This window comes from Tyto alba, unplaced genomic scaffold (genome assembly GCF_018691265.1).
Source record: "Tyto alba isolate M040663 unplaced genomic scaffold, T.alba_DEE_v4.0 Super-Scaffold_13, whole genome shotgun sequence".
Lineage (NCBI taxonomy): Eukaryota > Metazoa > Chordata > Aves > Strigiformes > Tytonidae > Tyto > Tyto alba.
The window spans coordinates 1730055-1750030 of NW_024881275.1; the positions used below are offsets into that span (position 1 = coordinate 1730055).

Sequence of the window (19976 nt, forward strand, 5' to 3'; positions counted from 1 at the left end):
ATGGCAACATCTGAGGACAAGATTGGTAGCAAATGGTTATTACATTCTGTAAAAGAATTTTCTACATTCTTAAAGCAAGAATAATGTATTTTAAAATGTTTTTGGACTTTCATAACTGATTTGAGTACCTGCTCACCCATCCTCCCTCTGACATACAACTCATCCAATAGCGGTAACTGGAATTAAAAGAAAAGCCGAAGGAGCAATCATGGTTAGGGGACAAACACAGGGATTACAGTCACTGCGAGATCACAGGAAGTTTTCAATACCTTTTAGGAAAAGTTAAGCAGAGATTTTGTGAGATGCGAGTAGCAAATCTGTGGCAATGCCAGATCTGAGCGGAGCTCCGAGAGCGTGGTTCCCACCTGGCACCGAGTCTGAGCTGTCAGGGGGTCCAGGATCTCGCGGGTGGAGCCCCCCGAGCACCCCCCGTGCCGCAGGGACGGCTCTCCAGGTTACGCTTTCGGATGCCGCTTTTAGTGCGGCTGACATCTGCTGTAGCTTTGGGAACTTATGTTTTCTAATAGCCGAGGAATAAAGAATTGTCTGTTCAAAGATAATATTGAGTGGCTTATGTAATAAAGCGCAGCTGCTTGTTTCCTGATATATAAGCTAAATAAAAGCTCACATCTGTTTGTATTATACGAAGCCTGCAAAAATAGCAGATGTTTACCAGTAGAATTGTCTAGAAATGGCAACAAATAGAAAAACAGGTTAGAACAGGGGAATGAATCTCATTTAAATCTTCAGTGAAGCTGTTGCTTCTGCAGTGGAGGTACAATGTTAGAAATGGGGTATTATTCAATTTACTGCTTTAAATTAAATAAAACAGGGAAAATGAAGTGATTTGTGTTTGTGTTTACATAGTTTAAAAGTAAAACTCACCAACATTCAGTTACTTAAAAAAATAAATACCCTATGTTAGAAAGTCAATATAGAATTATATTCCTGGTTGTCAAGTATTCATGTTTTTTGCAATTTTTTTAACTTATTTTTGTAAATTAAAGGTATGATCAAAATAAATTAGCTGCCATTAGTCATTCAAAGTAATTATTTTTTCACCTAGTAAGTTGATTCTGTAACAGTTGAAATGTTTTTGCAAAGAAAGGGAAATGTTAGTAAAATGTCTATAAGGCAGGGTTAGGGGTTTATTTCTGGATAAGTTCTACTGGAAGATATCTCAAGGATAGTCAAGGTAATATATCTAAGAAACCCAGAACTTACAAACTTACAGAAATGTATTAACATTTGAGTTATACAAAGTTATAAAGTAGACCTGTACTTTCTTATGATGGTGTTTCAGTATATCATGCAATAATATTGTGATTTTATTTCATATAAGAAAGATAGGAAATTATTTTAATATGTCCATTATTTTATTATATCAATTTTTGGTCAATATAAGACAATCCTATTTTGCCTGTGTGGAAACACTTGTCAGCTGCTTGATTGTTCAAAATAACAGAGTGATGGGATTTGGTTTACCAGTAGAAATATGCTTAAAGCAGTTATTATACATCCATGGTTGTATGTACACAGAAAATTAGTCATGTAATTTTCTTTCGAAACTTAACTCTATTACATTTTTCTCATCTGCATTAGTGAAACTTGGAAAATTGGACATCTTAATGATTTTTCTTTTTTTTAATTCCTAAATGAGGTTTTAAAGGTGCCTATGCCAATCATAAATTTTAAAACTAGAGCAGCAGTCGCAAGTTTGATACTTTTCTTCTTTGTCACAATTTACCACTTTTTAATATAAAATACACTTCAAATATTATGGCAGAGAAATACTGCATAATGACAACTTCCAGTAGTCTGATAATGTGGTAAGTTTAAAAGGAAGCCAGATTATTTTGTCCTACTATTATTAGAGAATGCCTATCAAAATCTTAACAGTGTTTTAAAATATCAACAAATTCTTAAAATATTTCTCAACTCCATTGGAAGGTGGAAAGTGAAGATTCAAGTCTTTGTTCTGATACAGCTTCATCATAATGCTATTTTCTGAATCTCTATTAGTTGAAATATTTAAATATGAGTTGAACTATGTACTTTTTAGAGATATTATAGATTAACCACTGTGATTTTTACTCCTCTGTATTTACCTCTGTGTCTTATTGGGGTGGTTCTGTATAGATAATGAAATATTAATATTAATGATGATTCCTTCATAGAAAATATTTCTTTTCAATGAGTTACCATTATAACATGACCAAAATATCTTACTAAAAAATTCTGGACATTTCTTATTATCAGTTTAATTGTTCAGTTGTTCTTTGTTTTTCTGCTCTTACTGCATATCCATTATATATGACCAAAGTTTCATATTCATGGTTATGTGTGGCAATTATGAATCTGGGATAATACATATGCTTAAATAATTTAAATAATTATTTTCTTTTGAGGACAAAGAAACTGTTATATTAATTTCATCTGACTATTGTAGTGAGTGCAGAATACTGATATGTTTTTAAACTAGACTTACAATACTATGGGTTTTGAGAATAGGTTAATTAAGGATATAAGAGGTCAAATGCTGTGGTTTGGTTTTGTGGCAGAACTCTAGTTTTGTAACTGAAATAGAACATGTGTTTTCTTGCTAATAAGGATGTTTCACATCTTGTCAAGGACCATTTTTTGGTCATCATGTGCCTGAAACTCTTCAGCTATTTCCTTTCAGATTGAATTAATTAGACTTGGAGGAACTAAATTGACATTTTGGAAGGTGTGTTTTTATTATTTAATGTGTGGTGGTTTTGCTAGGGGGAAAGATGCTCATTCTCTGTCCAGATGTGGCATTACTTCTGCTGTGCTCTTCATCATGATCTGTGGACTATTCTACCTCCCAAGACAGCCCAGGAGATTCTTACAGATGTACTAGAACAATCTTTGGCTATGCTGTGCTCCAGATATTGTCAGGCCTGCCCCAGTTACAAGAGAACACCACAGATCAGGTAATGTTTGTATATTTAATGCACACTTCTAATGAATAAAATAAGTGAGTCTTGGTTTTCTGTTATGCACTGCTTTGACTCAAATTTAAATGTTAATGAACACAGTAGAGGAGATAGACAAAATTTGTGTATTTTGATGTTCATTTTAATTCAGTATATTTTGTATATTAAAGTGCATTTGGTAGTCATATACTAAACCAGGAAGAATCAAAGCCCTCTTTTGAACTCTTGATAAAAATGTTCCATAAACTGCCTGATTGGGCTGAAAGTGTCATGATGAACAGTGCATTGCAGAGTCATGGCGCAAACAAAAATGTGGGCAGAATTGGCAGCATCAGGATTAGAATCAAGCCATTAATTCATGAAGAAATCTCATGTGTTGCAATAGAATTTCGGTTTTCATAGGGCTTTTCAAGTGAAAGACCTGTGAGGTCACATCAGAAGGTTTGCCAGGATGAAGCCAGTGGTGCAGAAGGAGAGAGGAGGAAGAGGCTATTCCTTCTCCTGTCATTTTAGGAAAGATGAAAGTGGAAGTTCTTGTTGGGATTCTTATGTTTTGCTGGAGATGAAGGTCTCTTTAAGAAATACTAAAGCAATTGTCTCTGGGTGGAAGCTTACCCTACCTCTGTCCTTTCTCTTTCTATTCCATGTCTTGTTTTGCTGGAGAAATCAGTGCATTTCTCATCCTGGCCCTTTGCTATATATATATTTCCTTTATGAATATGTTCCTCTTTATAGATTTTGGAAGTGATATAGTCCATGGTGGCCATGCAAGTTAAAAAATTAGGAGTTTGTCATTTGTAGATGTGACACACTCAGCAGAGATATATTCTGTGTGAGCTAAGAGTTACATGCTGTCATCATAAGTTTTATTATGAAAAGGAGCAGTGTCATGGAAGCTTAGGTAACTTGTATAGGTTCACATTCTTGGAATAGGTGGGAAAAACCCCAAAGTTTTACTCTATGTATCAAAATACCTATTTGTATGTTCTATTCCTACACTAATTTACCTGATTAGGGCCTTCTATATTTTTAGGTACATGGAGGTTTCCTGGAAATTTCCTGGGAAAAAAAAAAATACCCCGAAGTATGAAGAATATGTAGAAATACAGTTTTTCTTAAATGTAGTATTAATAAAGTCTGTATAAATTTTCTTCAAAATACTGAACAAGAAAGTTCTTTCTACATTGTCGTTTTATAGAGAAGCTATTTTATTTAATAAGGTGATTCTTGAATTTCTCACTGCATGAGTTGAATTATCCAGTCATGCACAAAAAACATTTTTTAATTAATATCATTCAATATATTTTTATCACAGAGATTTTACATACTTTTTTCTATAATACTCTAGGGGGGAGGTGGTTTATTTTTTCTCAATTGCTCTTGAAATGTTAGAGATCTGATCTGTGATACAGAAAAATACCTGCTCATGTGTGTTTGACTAGATTTTCCAAAAATAAGATGATCCTTAAAAATGCAGATGATCACAGATGCATCCATTGGCTTTTAGGTACATAGGTACTTTCTTCAGACCAGTTTCATTCCTGCCATATATTTTGTGTTATCCATCTGTTTCCTATCTGTTGTATGTCAGCATAGTCTTGTGAGATTGCGTTGTTGTAGTCTGGGTTCTTGCTATTTTTAGGCCAATGACCCATGATGCTCTGCCAGCCAATATCAACAAGCAACAGATGACTGACTCAGAAACATTCCACATCATAATATGTTTCCTGGCAGTTAAAGTTTTGCAAATTGAAAATATAGTTTGCTTGTCATTACTTTTTTGCTGCAGAAGGATTTGAAAATACTGCGTACATTCTAATTATACTTTATCATAAAGAAACATCATAGAATCACAGACTGGATTGGGTTGGAAAGGAACTTACAGATGTTCCAGTCCCACCCCCCCTGCCCCGGGCAGGGCCCCCTTCCCCCAGCCCAGGGGGCTCCCAGCCCCGTCCAACCTGGCCTTGAACCCTTCCAGGGAGGGGGCACCCACAGCTGCTCTGGGCACCCTGGGCCAGCGCCTCCCCCCTGCACAAGGAACAATTTCTGCCTTATGTATAACCTAAACCTACTCTCTTTCAGCTTAAAACTGTTCCACCTCATCTTATCCCCACACCCCCTGACCCAGAGTCCCCCCCCCCCCTCCTCTCCTGTCCCCCCTTTAAGCCCTGGGAGGCCACTCTCAGGGTCCCCCCGGAGCCTTCTCTTCTCCAGGCTGAACCCCCCCAACTCTCTCAGCCCGGCCCCCCAGGGGAGCTGCTCCAGCCCCCCCAGCATCTTCGTGGCCTCCTCTGGCCCCGCTCGAGCAGGTCCGGGTCCTTCTGCTGTTGGGGGCCCCCGAGCTGGCCCCAGCACTGCAGGGGGGTCTCCCCAGAGCGGAGCAGAGGGGGACAATCCCCTCCCTGGCCCTGCTGCCCCCCCTGCTCTGGCTGCAGCCCAGGGCACGGGTGGGTTCTGGGCTGCCAGCGCACGGGGCTGCCTCACGGGCAGTTTTCCCCCTCCCAGCCCCCCCAGCCCCTCTCCTCGGGGCTGCTCTCCAGCCGCTCCTCGAGGGCCCAGCCTGGGTCTGTGCTGGGGATCGCCCCGACCCACGGGCAGGACCTTGCCCTTGGCCTTGTTGACCCCCATGAGGTTTGCCCGGTCCCCCCTCTCCAGCCTGCCCAGGTCCCTCTGGGTGCCACCCCTGCCCTCAGCGTGCCCCCCACCACACAGCTCGGAGTCAGGGGTGAACTTGCTGAGGGTGCATCGATCCCACTGCCCCTGTCACCAACAGAGATGTTAAACAGCTCCGGGCCCAACCCCGGCCCCCGAGGAACGCCACTCGTCACCGCTCCCCACTTGGACATTGAGTTGTTGACCGCAACTCTTTGCGTGCGACCCTCCAGCCAATTCCTTATCCTCCGAGTGCTCCATCCGTCACATCCATCTCTCTCCAATTCAGAGACAAGGATGTAGCGTGGGACGGTGTCAGATGCTTTGCACAAGTCCGGGTAGCTGACATCAGTTGCTCCTCCCTTATCCATCAATGCTGTTACCCCGTTGTAGATGGCCACCAGGTTCATCAGGCATGATTTGTCCTCAGTGAAGCCACAGTGGCTGTCACCAGTCACCTCCTGTGTCCTGTATTTTCCATGTGTCCCAACATAGTTTCCAGGAGGATCCGCTCCATGATCTTGATGGGCAGAAGTGAGACTGACTTGTCTATACTTCCTTGGGCTCTTTTTTTTCCCTTTATAAAATGAAAGGAAAAAACTATATTTAATTTTATTGAGTTGTAGTTTAGAAGGTAAATTGTTCCTGTCTAGTGGCATTGTACTTTGGAAGAGGAAATCTCCTCATTTTTTGAGTCTTCTTTTGACTAGTTTCAGTAACAACTTTTCTGTGGAAGCACTAAATTTTTGCACTGTAGTGGATTCAGAATTCCTACATCACTGACAGAAGATGAAATTTGAAGTCCATGATTTGGGTATTTTATGTTATCAGACGAAAGTTTTATTTAACTGAAATTTATGACTATCTTGATGTCCTAAGTAATACATTTTCACTTTTTTTTTTTTCCCAACAGAATTGATATTGCAGCAATTTTGATGTCTACTGAAGATATGCTCTGGTCAGTTTGCAGCTCTGTACAGGAGTTTCTGAGTCCACAGGAAGACAGAGATCTCAAGATCTGTAAAATACATAGCCACTGCAATAGTCTGCTCTCTGTGCTGGCTATTTTAACTGCACCACTGAAGAATTTGTATGAGTGAGTATGAAAGAAACATTCAGTTTGAGATAAAATTGGTTCTTGAGCTTACATGGATAGATCTACAAGCTGAATAATTGTGTTGAAATACAAATGGAATGTGTAGTGCTGACACATTTTGATAACCTTTGACCATATCTTGATTTGGTATTGAACTTATATATATGATCTTACCTAAAGCCCAATTATATGTGCTGGGATTTTATTAGCTTTGGATCAAACTCCTCTGCTGTGCATTTTTTGGCTGGTCATAACCTAGACCACAGTAAAAGTCTGATTTGATTTCCTCTGTAACACAGACAGTAGAATTTCATTAATAATTCCAAACTTGCTATTTACTGTTCAGTTAGGACACATTTTGTTAGAAACACATTCTTACCAGTCTAAAAACATTTACTACTATGATACAAAAGTCTTTGATAAGGTTCTCAAGGACCTAGTCACAGATACAACTGGAAGAATTTCGTCTTCTTACTAGTTCAGGTTTATCTACATTCAGTTTCTAGTTAATTTAGAATATTCTGCTGTCATCCCATAATAATTCTATAACTCCTGAAATTTAAAGATAATTTACTGAAATTGTCATCTGGTTACATGAGCAGTATACCTAAACAAATATTAAATACAATTTAAAAGAGAAAGACTTTAGAATACCCACCTTTATAAAATTATGTCTTCACAAGTCACAACTGTAAACAAAAGGACACGTCACTTGCACTGAAGTTGGGTCTGAGTCTTTCATTACTTCTTCACTGTCATGGTTTAACCCCGGCCGGCAGCTGAGTCCCCTCAAGCCGCTCGCTCGCTCCACCCGTGTTGGGATGGGGGAGAGAATCACGAGGGTAAAACGGAGAAAACGCGTGGGGGGGGTTGGGGATAGATGCAGTCTAAGGGGGAAAGCAAAAGCCGCGCCCACACGCAAAGCAAAGCCAGGGATTAATTCCCCACGCCCCACCGCGGGCGGGTTCGGCCTCCCCCGGGCCAGCCGGGCTCCATCACGCCCGACAGGGACTTGGGGAGCCAAGCGCCGTCGCTGCCAACGTCCCCCCTCCCTCCTCCCTCTCCCCCAGCTCTCTCCATGGGGCACCGGGTGGGCTGGGATGTCCCTGGGGTCGGCTGTGTGTGTCCCCCCACCCCCCGGCTCCTTGTGCCCCCCAGGCACTCGCTGCTGGGGGGGATGAGCAGCCTTGGCTCTGCCCAAGCCCTGCTCGGCAGTAAGGAAAGCAGCCCTGTGTCATCAGCTCTGTTTCCAGCACAAATCCAGATCACAGCCCCGTGCCAGCTACTGCGGGGAAAATTAACTGCCCCAGCCAAAACCAGCACATTCATGCTGAAAATTCTGCTGTAAACTGGGTGTAAGAGACAACACAAAGTGAGATCGCAAGTTAAAAAAGCAGCAACGAAACCCAAAACTAAGGAAGTAAAATCCTAATCAGCTGGCTTTTATTTTATTATTCTGAATAAGAATATTCTAGGTAATACTAGTGGTACAAAGAGAGGGATAAAGACCTGCATTTAAGCTTCTTTAACAAAATATTTTTTGTCATGTGTGGGCTCAGTTTAATGGATTTTGATCTTATACAATGCAGGGTCATGAAAAAATAGCAATTAAGGTGACTCACAAACAGATTGGGTGGCAAAAAACAGATTGCTGTGGCAATATTAATGGAGGCAGGAACGGACGTTGTGGTAGCTGTAACTGCTTCTACTGTCAATTTTGACATTTCACCTTTCCTTTATGAAAGCCCTTAGAATGTTGGACTAAAAAAAATATGTAGTATAGTCTGTTACTTCTAGCTATTCCTCCACTAATCCATGTTGTTTACAGATTTATCTATACCTGGAATGATTAAAAAAGTGTGCAGACTGGAGAACTCACTGAATTTCAGAAAAAAAAGTGCAAATGGAGAGAGTGAGGCAGTGTATTTTTTATTTTATGTATAACGCTATAGATTAACAACTTGGCGATATAGGTTTCATATTTAGACATATAAATTTCAGTATCCTAATTTGCTTTTCTAGGGATCAAAAATTTGATGTGCTCATGATGTAGCAGCTCATTTAATTTACTACAAAGTACTCTGCAAATCATAACCAAAATCTGGCAGCTTTGTTCAAGAAGAATACAAAAAAATGACATATTTTGTTATATAGTTTCAAAAATAATATTAACACTAAAAAACATTGTTAGAGAGATGATGCATGTTTTTGTGTAAGTAAAAAGGGATATTTTTTATGAACTCCATATTCAGAACTTTTATTTTCAAAACCTGTGAGACTCTGTTATCAAAACAGTTCTTCTATATTGTATGTTTCATTACAGCCAATATTTGTCAGGTAACCTAACTCAGTATCTGGAATACAGAATAAAAACAGATTTACCAAATTAGCTCCTTGAACAACTATATCCAGTTAGAAACACTTTCATGTACTGAATTTTATGCTGAATTCCTAGGTCCATTATTTACTAGGTTGTGCATAGTTCATCACATTAAGAATCTTTCAATAACAAATTTAGAAGTTATGCATGATTATAAAGGAATGCTAATCCTTCATCAGTTCTCTATACAATTACAGCTGTATAATAAAAATTTCCATCTGTTAACTTGGCTCTGTATCTTTCAAAACTTTGGTAAAATTAACTGAAAGTGAAATAAAGATTTTTCTTTTAAATCTATCATGCTCTCTTTTGGTACTAGAAGATTTCCCTGCAGGGGCTAGGTTTAAATTAATCTTTAGACTGCTCGGGAAAGTTTTCTGTAATCATAAAAGCAGTGATGACAGAACATTGTTTTCCAGGGGTTGTCTAATAATAGGACTGGCTCATTTCCAACTTACTAGAGATGTTGTATTAACTATTGCTTCCAGGGAATTAAAGTGATTCAAGATTCTTTATTATGTTGTTGAAATGCAACAAAATAGTAGGGATGCTGAAAAATTAATAATATCCTTAACTTCAAACAAAGCAATTCTGGTATGTGCTTTCTACTTCCTAATTTTGTGATCAAACATGCATTCTGCAATCACTTTTCTGTATGACAGGGCTACTTAGACCCAGTCCTAAATTCATCTGTGAATCTTGGGTCATCAGTTTTTAATACTCATTTTTCTGTGTTTTATTTTCCTCCAACTTCCTCTGGCCTTGCTGAAGTAACTCTAGCATAATAGAAGTGTTGGTTGGAAAAGACTGGTGGAGGTCATCTAGTCCAACCTCCTGCCCAAAGCAGGACAATCACCAAGAGTAGGCAGATGTGACCGTGTTAGCTGACCCATGTAAACCTCCAGGAACTGAGATTTTACAACCTCTTCCACAGCTGCACTGAACCTTCAAAGCTGCTGGCTGTGACTTGCTGTATCACACCAGCCCCCCACTGAGAAAAGTTTGTCAGTATTGTCTTTGTAATTACTCTTTGGGTAGTGGTAGGCTGCCATTAGATGACTTGACACGTTAGCCACCTCTTCACCAGAGTAAAAGAGCCTAGATCCCTCAGTCTCTTGTTACAGATGATGCAGTCTAGTCCTTTCCAGTTTTCTCACATCTTACTTGAGCCGTAGGCCAGATACCTGGGCAAAATATTCTAGGTAAGACTTAACTGTTACCATGTAGATGGAGCAAACCTCTATCTTTAGTTTGCTTGCCGTACTCCTGCTGATGCAAGCCCAGTGTGTGGTTTGCATTGTTTCTAGTGAGAATGTGCCTTCTATTCAACACTCAACTGGCCATAAAACCTCAGGCTTGAGGTTGGGTAGGGTTGGTACTTAAGACAGTCGGTTCCTAGCCTAGTTTATTATAATTCTGTTGCTGGAGCAAAAAGTTGCACTTTACCTCAGTGAACTTTGTGAGTTTCTGTTGGCCCAGTCATCTATGACTTTGCACTCTACTGTTTGTTGTATTGAGTGCTGTGCCTGCTTCCTCCAGTTTTGTGTCACCTGCCAATGCCCTAAATGTATGTTCTGTCTGTCTGCTTTTGTTCTGGTTGTTGAGGAAGCTGTTGGACAACAGCAGTCTCCACAACATGCTCCTCAAAACTACCAGGTGTTGCTCTTTTCTTGATGCTTTTCATCCCTCAGAATTTCCAGTCATCGTAGTCTTACTGACTGATGAGGCTGTTGTCAGTTACTCAGTTCAAGTAGCTGGGTTTTGTGCAGTGGATCTAATAGTTTCGATGCTCCTTGTGGATTTTGTAGGAGAATCCAGTGCTGTTCTTCATTCATTATTTTTTACAAAATAGGTTATTCAGGAGAAAGAGGTTGGCAATGTGCAGTACAACAAACCCACATATGCCTTCAGAGTAAAGACTGTCTTCTGCACCAGCTTAAAGGCTGCCCAAGTTGGAGCAGATCTATTCTTGTGCTTTTTTCTATATTCTTTAGTCTTTTAGTCTTTTGTACTGAGTAGATGACAATCTTTCTCTTAGGGAAGATCATAAAGACTAAGGTGGATGCACCTTTTTATGATTTCATACTACAAATTGCTATATCTTACTTTCTCAACAAGAAATCAGGTGAATGACTTGAATGCCGATAGAAGAATTTAGAGATTCGATTGGTAAAATTGCTGTCTATTGGGTAAAAATCTGTCATTCAGTTTTAAAAACTGAAAATATTTCTCTTAATTTGAACATATAAGAGTTATAATTCATGAAGTTGCTTTTTAGTCATGTTTATTCCCTATACAGAGCCAAATCCTTCAAAGTCTACAAGGAAATACCATTAGGATGCCTCTTGTTGGCATCTCATTTTTTCACACCTGCACTGAGGCTTACAAGATCAATTCTCACCTTGTCATACTCTACTGAAGAATAAAACTACTGTAACTTGGAATCTTGCTGTGGTATTAAATACTTTCACAGATGCTATCCACTGCTTTGAGACTATAGTCAGCTGCTTTAACATAACTTGTAGTCAAAACAAATTTCCTACTAGCTATTATTATACTTTTGTCACAAGAGTAGTTGAATTAAACTGTCTGGCACAGAGTTGGGTTTTCCTGGCAAGAGTTGCATAGCCAGCAGTGGACACTGAGAAATGCTGGCACCAGAATTATTGTATTATCATTAGACACTTGATTTTTAATAGTATTTTAAGTTATTCTAATATTTAAACAATCTTTAAAACCCTCAGATTGTCTCCATCTCAGTTTAAAAATTTGTGTAGTGGTTTTGTTATAAGCCTCAGAGTCCAAAAGACTGTCCTATGCTTGTCTTTAGGAGACTTTCTTGTAGGAAATTGTCTCTATGCTTTGCTATATTAGAAAAATATTTCAGCAGACGAGACACGAGATTTTTTTTTTTCTTTAATTTGCTCACAGTGTTGAACTTACTGTCTTTAAAATAATTATTTTCTAGTTTAAGTTATCTGTTTATCTATATTGAAATCTCAGCTTTATTTTTAATCTTCAGGTTTTCATGAATTAAAAGAGCACAAATTCACTATGTGCTAATCCTTCTGCTCAGATATTGCTTACTTAAGATCATTTTGAAGTGTGAAGTCAATTCTTCCTACTAATTTTATTTGATTAATAAAATTAATTTCCAAATAAATCACACTATCTTTTGGAGGAGTTCAGAAGCTATACACCTGTCTTTCTTGTTGAACAAGAGTAATTCTCTCTTCTTTCATCTGGGGTCTTACAGGCAGACAGTGACCTTATAGACACGAAGCCACATTTCTAAATTACTTACATGCAGCTGTGAAAAAGAGTTTAAAAGTAATTTGAAATAATTAAATAACAAAACAGAAATACTATTAATACCATGGTGACAAAGCACCCAGTAAGAAAAGAGGAGATTTTACTTTTTAGGTTAGGAGTTCCTGAAGGCTGTATTCCAATGAGTTTCCATTCTGTCTCCAGTTTTAAACATTTAGGTCCACTCTCACTGTTTCCATGTCTTGGCAGCGGATTTTTTTAGGTCTTGTAAAAAGACAGCCTTGTCCTGAGGAAGTCCACATGTCTTTTCCTGAGGTATTTTTAAATGTCCTACTCTTACTGCAATAGAAAGAGTACTGGCTCAAAAGTGGGAATGACATTGAATCACTCCAGAAATTAAAACAAATATTCCATAAATGGGTTCTGTAGAAGTGGCATTTTTAAAGTTAGTTACCTTCTTTATATAACTTAGAAAATCCCAACCATGATACATAAGGAAACAAGCTTCCAAGAAGGAAAGTCATTAAGATGGAAAATTCACAGCCAGGTAAGTTGAAAAGTAAGGTGCAAAAGAAGTGATAACTGATTATGGTTAATGGAGGATGGATGTAACAGACTATCTCCTCTCTGCTGGAACTGTATTCAGTGTAAAGACAATAAAAAGGGAAGAGGCCGGGGAACATCCATTCCTATCACACATTATTGCATCCTAGTGCTTGCTACTGAATTGTACAAATACTAATACATTTATTATTGTTTATTATTAAATAATATTTAAATGCAAACATTAAATTCTATAATCCCATAACTATAGTTGTATGTATTTATAATAATATAATATAATTAATTAATAAAAATAGTTAATTTTTAGTATTAGTGGATTAGACATATCTGATTTTTGCCTTTCACATCCTTTGGGTAAGAGAAGTAATGCAGAAATTACATAAAACTACCTTATCTAATTCTTCCCCAGTTCTTATATTTGAAATGAGTGTTTTTTTCAACCAGTATTCTCTCTCTCATAAACCAGTAATTGTCTGAGCTTCTGGTTCAAATTTTTGTCCAGTTTAATCCAAAGTGTATTTGTACTTGCATGTTATTCAAAAGAGATCCACTATCATTTCAAATTGTATTTTACTTATGATAGAAGTATTGATAATATGATACATGTATTATGTAGAAAGAACAGAGCTATAGAAATGAATGACTGAAGAGCAATTTGCTTACTCAATGTATTTTCATAGTTTGAAAACATACTGTATGGGAGTAAAAATATGGAGAAAACTGCTTTAACAGTATTAACAGTGCTAGATAGCAAGTAAAAGTAAATAAGATACAGAATGACATTTTTAACAGTTCATAAGATAAATAAATTTGCAATTATATGTATGCATACATACATTAGTATCTTAGGGGATTTTCTGTCTTCTCCTCATATATATATTTAGTGCTAGTGATCTGAAGGGATTTTCAGTCTTCCATGTAATTCAGAAGTATTTGGTTTTTTTCAGGACATTTCTGAACAATTCTGATGAACATCTTCCTCAAGATTTTTCAAAGGTGTTTTATCATCCATTACACTGGTTATTTTGCATACCATCATCCTGTTCTTCCTTACCTAAGTGAGTATCAAAAGTTGATTGTAGTAAAAGAATCACCAGATAGTCAATATTAATCAAATACTGTTACAACATTTTGAAAAGAGTATAGCTTAATAAATGTTAATTAATATTCTGATTTAAAAACCACAGAAACATTTTTAAAACTAATTGCAGATTTCCCTAATGTTTAAACTTTAAGGATCTGTTAGAAAGGTCATGCTGAAAGCAGTGCACTGTGCAGCTTTTTGCTAGTATATTCATTATGTTTGATATTTGAATTATCTGTGAGATTTTCTTGCTTTAATTAAAGAGTATATAGCTCTTGACAATAGTGTAGTTCAGCACAGTTGCTGTTTTGAAAGACTTATAATTAAAGGGGAGATAAAGAATGTATGCCTCTGTTTATGATGGCTGGTTAAAAAAAAAGGTTCGATATATAAATAACTCATTGAAAAATATGCTGCTTGGTCGTAGTTGATTTTTTGGGAGATTACTGCATGATTAGAGGCAAAAGCTTAATTTCTTTTTCTGTGTCACTGCATATAATGACAAGTTACATATGAGACATATGCTACCAGCTGTGCTGTCATTCCCTTTCTAATTTTGAACCTGAAGCACTCCCACACCAGTGTAGATCCTCTCCTAACCCCTTCACCTCCTCCTCCTCTTCAAAAGTTATTTCCTGAGAGATTTTCACTCTCCAGCTTCATGAAGAGCTGCTTCTGAGAGTTGTTATTGTGTTTTCTGAGAAAGTATTTTTATATTTTGGAGGAACACGTTATCATGAGTGGTGACCCCTGGTGACCCATTGGTGACCAATGTGCTGTGGGTTCATTACCTCTTACCTTACACACGCAGTATCTTGTGCCTCGTACATCCCCGTGTCTTCCCTATGATTTTGTCCCTACGACACAAAGCCTGCAGATCACCCCACACAAGCCCTCACCCCTACCTCCATGTCAGTAGTAGTTATCTCCTTCGCCGGCGCCTCCAGTACCTGCGGAGCCAGAGCCGGGAGGTGCCGGGGCTGAGGCTGAGTTGTGTGGCTGGCTAACCAAAATGCCAGAGCGAGTAACTGCTGAATTCAAAATATATCCTTTTCCCTGCTTGAAACAGTAATTTTAAGTTTTTCTAAAGATTGAAAGATTATGTGTTTTTACCTCTCAGTTGGGCTTCGAGGAAATTTGTCGGTGGCTTTTATAAGTTATGCATGGGTGGAGAAAAAGGAGAGGAGAAGGCGGGGATATAGGAGAGGGAATGACTGCATGATCACTTAAAAAGGGATCTTCTCTATTTCTGGGAAAATTTATGCTTCATTAAAGACTCATTGTAGAAAAGACTGTAAGCTTTTTGATGCCCTCATCCAAGGCCAGTACTCAAAATGTGAATTATGTCGTGAATTATGAGTTTTGGAAGATGACTTCACAAAGTGAGTACTCTCTTCTGCATTAAAGTATGTAAAGCAAATGCTGGTACTCTTTCATTCTGACATAATTCTCCTTTTTGAGGTGGAATTAAGATTTTACAGGTGCTATTTAGGACAGATTTGTCTTGAATAAATAGCAGAAAACTATTCCAGAGCTATCCAGCATTCATATACTTTCCCTGAATGAAAGGTGAGAAAATATACATCTCTTTGACCACCAAATGGGAAAATGGGTCCAAAGAAAGCACACCTCTAAGAAGATATAGTTAGTGTAGCTGTGTGAGGATGGTCCATATATATAAAGCCATGTGTACTGTCCTGGTGATAATTAGTGAATTATGTTGGTAAAATATTTACTGTTTTTGTTTAACAACACACTTTTCACCTGTTCAGAAGAAAACAGTGAAAGACTCTGTATGTAATGAAATAATTTGAGGGTTATATTCTGAGGTGTTCTAATTTTGTTATAGGTTTTACACTGCATATTTATGTCATGGAAGATTTTCTTTCTTGAAATATTGCATTTAGATTATCAACAATACACATTATGTTTAAGTACTGCAGAAAACTGTTTTTTAGAGCATCCTACTTCCTCCTGGATTGTTCTATGTTTCCACTTCTTACATTTAATAAAAATATGTATCTTCACTATGCATAACAAAATTGGAAGCAGAGGCCATTTTACACCTCCCAGCTGTGGCCACCTAATTTTTAACTGAAGACTTCAACCTGGAAAAAATGCACCTATTATTTGCCCTTCCTAAGATTGATATTTCAAGAGAAAGTTTTGCTAGTTCCTGAAATTATTTTGTTTACAATTTCACTATTTAACCAGATTTACTACATTATTTTTCATGTGGAAAAATGGCTACAGTCTGTTTTCTTTTGACTTCAACATCTTTGTCAATGTTGTTAACATAAATTAGCGTTAATGTTTATTTGTCTTATAAAATCTTGAACTTATCATTTGAGGTTTTCTTTTTTTCTATCTTGGATACTAACCAAAATAACATAGTTGGTTATCAAACTAAATAATTACTGATCATTTGTATTACAGTTCCTTTAGTGGTAATTGCGATTCATTCTTTGCTTCATTTGGGATTTATAATCATACCATTTGCAAATCAGGGTTCTGATTTTTTTCTTTTACTGTACAAAACTGAACATTTATATGTGTGATATTTATATGTACTTCACCTTTTGTCACTTTTTATGAGGCTAGTCTTATTTTCACTAGTACTGAGCTACGAGGATGGGAGAACATATGCCTCTCCATATGCACGTTACAAAACTTCTCAGTGCATTTATTGGTGCTAGCTTCATGGCTGTAGGGAATGTCTGCTATATTTTATTTTTCCTCCAAGTGAGTCACACCATTGTACATTTCAATTTGCAAGAGGCTTAAAGAGCCAAGAACTGGTGTATATTACAACATGATAACTTCCCATCTGGTCAATGACAGACAAGTTTTATTTCAACTCAAATATTCTAAAAATGGCATTTATTTCTAAAGTCATTTAAAATATTATCCTTCATAAATCTAATTGACCATATTTGTCCCTTTTCTTAGAGTTTGAAGGCAATGAGTGACCTTGGTAGAGGTGATAATGTGTCGTTCAAGGGAGAAAGAAAATCAGACTGGCCCATGTATTTCATCTGAATTAGTGAAATGTTGAGTTTACTCTCAGCCACAGCACTAATTCTAGTGTGAATATAGTAACTGTTTTAATTTAAACTTGAATTGCAAGCTACTGGTTAGTTCTTAACATGCATTAGAGTTTATAGATATATATAACTAATCTTGAACACACAGAAATTAAGATAATACTATTAAGAATACAAAGCCCTAATGTTGAAAGTTTGAATGCAATATGTGTTTTAAATAGGGAATAGTTACTTTGGCTGCAAGTTCTATCAAGATTTGAGTGTATATTTTTGATAACTATTAAGTGTATATTTTTTATAAATTTTATTAGAATCCAGTATATTCTTATATACAAATATACAATTGTCAAGCTAATGCTACATTATCAGTGATTACATATAATGTACCAGATGAAACTCACAAAGGCTGTACATAAATTTTCACGGCATGTTGCTTATCAACTCATAGGTGTTTGCTTTACTGTTAAAATCCCAGAGGCAGAGGTCATTAAGATGACTATTACTGTACTAACTGTGAAGTTTTGACATAGCAGTGTGATGTAGAAGTCCTGCTGGGAAATGAGGTTATGGGATCTTGGTTTGCTTAAGTTACTTCAAGGTCGCCCTTTAAGGTATGTGGCATACTGCTCTTCTGACAGTGGAAACCTACACACATGTGAGGGACTCAACTGGAGGAGTGTACCAGCTGAGATTTCCCTCCCCAGGCTGTGTAGGTTGGAATTAGGTGTATTGTCTATTTAGCAACCTGGACTGAACAGCAGAGTTTTTATGCAGTCATCTGTGGTTTTTTTTCATGCATACAAGCAGAATTGGGTGGTGGCACACTTGGCTGAGTCGTGGAAGTGTGCGACTCAACGGAGGAGTTCCCCTCCGTTAGAACAGCCGTCTGAACCCATTTTAGCTCTTCTCTGACAGGAAAATGTAGCTCCTGATGAAGAAGGCTTTAACTGATGCTGAAGGTGTGTGTGTACTGGCAGATAATGTTTATGCCTGCATAGTCAATGCGTCAGTGCATATGTGGTTTTTACGCCAATGCATGTAAAATTTATGTGCATAAAATTTTACATATGTGGTGCCTAACCTTTCACGGTTAGCAGCTATTGTTGTATAAACTTGTAGCCAAAATGAATAAGTACAATGGATAGCATCAGTTGAAGTTTCATTTTAAAACCTTCAAAATAATGAAAAATTAAGCTCTCAAGGAAAAAAAACTACCAACAACCCAATTTTGAAAACTTTTTAAAATGTTTCAAGGGGAAGAAAATAGTAAATACAATGGTTGATAAACATCTTGTAGGACAAGATTATTTTTTGTTGCTATTGTTGTTTAATTTTATTGCTCCAGTGTAAGTTCAACAGTTGATGTTGGGTCATTGGCTGAGTTCAGAGGAAGCCCTAAAATATTTTTGTTTGGAAACCTAAACTTTTGCAGAACATGGAAACTGCAAACAGAAAACAAACTGCAGTCACCTTAAAAGCAAATGAATTTGTACTGTGCTTTCTCACCTCTCCCTGCTGGCCAAGCACTTATCCAACCAGTCTAATATTTCAGGTGGACTTTTCTGGATGTGTAAGAATTGGTCAACTTAATATGGAATTGTGCAGCCCCTTTGAACATCCTCTGTTTTTATAGTTAAGTGCTTCATATACTTCATCAAGGACAATTCAGAGCTCTTACTAAACAATTAATGTAATAGTGAACTAACGAATAATAGTCTTAAATTTATTCAAGCACAAAAAACAAAAATAATCCTTTTTGCCTGGTAGAACAAGGCAAACATGGTTCCATGAAAGAGATAAGTAAGGTTGCTTTGTATCAGTTATAACTTTGGCAGACTACCAAATGTTAATTTGCTTTTAGCTAGTTGAGATTAAATGTAATTCTTTCCCTGAGCTGCCTTAAAGTAAGCAAGCATGAAAGCGTTTTCAGAGTAATCTGGGAGGAATTGACATTTAAGGGAGTTAGCATTACATCTGCACTTTAAGGATATTAATTTCATAGATAAATTAACTACATTATTCTGTCTTTATCTTACATTTTGAAAGGACTCCATCAGCCAGAGAAATGGCAGCCCAGGGTCAGCTGAAACTGCTCTTATCCCAGCCGTACTGCAATTTGAACTTGCTTTTGGAAACATTGCTACATCATGATTGTCTCTTAGTGAAAATTTTACTGAGAAGTTCAAGTAAGTATTTATACTGTCAATCCTTATAAGACTATCAGTGAGAAACATAAATTAATTTTTAATTACTTAAATACTGAAGGAGGGCTGTCAACAATTTTTTGGGGCTTTCAGTAGCCATTCAGTTATCAGTAGGACACTTCTTGAATGTGTAAAAAGACAGAAAAAATCATTGCTTTTTAAATGAGAATGTTTTGCAGTCAATCTGAGTATTCGTAGTTTTAAAGCAGTCTACAATTTGATAAAATAGGCTGCTATTGTAAATGCAAAGGAGTCAAAATGAATTTGAACTTAACAGAGCTTTGATACCAGGACTGCTTTACACAGATTTTGAAAAGTGTGGATTAGTAGTCTGAAAGACCACTTTCAAAATTATGTTTCAACTGTGAAAAGCTTCTTAGAGGTTTTGTTTAAGTTATTATAAGTTTGTCACTGTAGGCACTCTAGAAGTGCATTTATATGCTTCCTCATGTTAATACTCTCATTGATGCCATTATGAAAGTAGAACAAATGAAAGAATGGCCCTACAAGGTTTTCTTTTCATTCTGCTATTATTGTGTTTGAAGCAATAAACTTTATCACATCTTTCCTTTTAATAGCTTTGGGATCAAATAATCAGATTGTTGAAAAGCTAGTGGTGTGATCACCTGTTTGACATAATTTTGCAGTAAAGGTGAACGAGAGTCTCAGTTTCTATCTTTCTTTAGCAAAAGAATTCTTCCTTCTTAGAAAAAAACCCC

At 37.3% G+C, this 19976-nt stretch overlaps 1 protein-coding gene across 5 annotated transcripts in view; it reads left to right on the forward strand.

Moving 5' to 3' along the window:
- The window catches only part of KIAA0825 (KIAA0825 ortholog), a 252615-nt gene that overhangs the window by 92235 nt on the left and 140404 nt on the right, over positions 1–19976 (forward strand). For all 5 annotated transcript variants that reach the window (XM_032993075.2, XM_032993074.2, XM_032993078.2 and 2 more), the window contains 4 exons: positions 2767–2957; positions 6529–6711; positions 13873–13983; positions 19100–19239. In XM_032993075.2, the coding sequence (XP_032848966.1) occupies positions 2767–2957; positions 6529–6711; positions 13873–13983; positions 19100–19239 (625 nt within the window). The remainder of the gene's footprint in view (positions 1–2766; positions 2958–6528; positions 6712–13872; positions 13984–19099; positions 19240–19976) is intronic.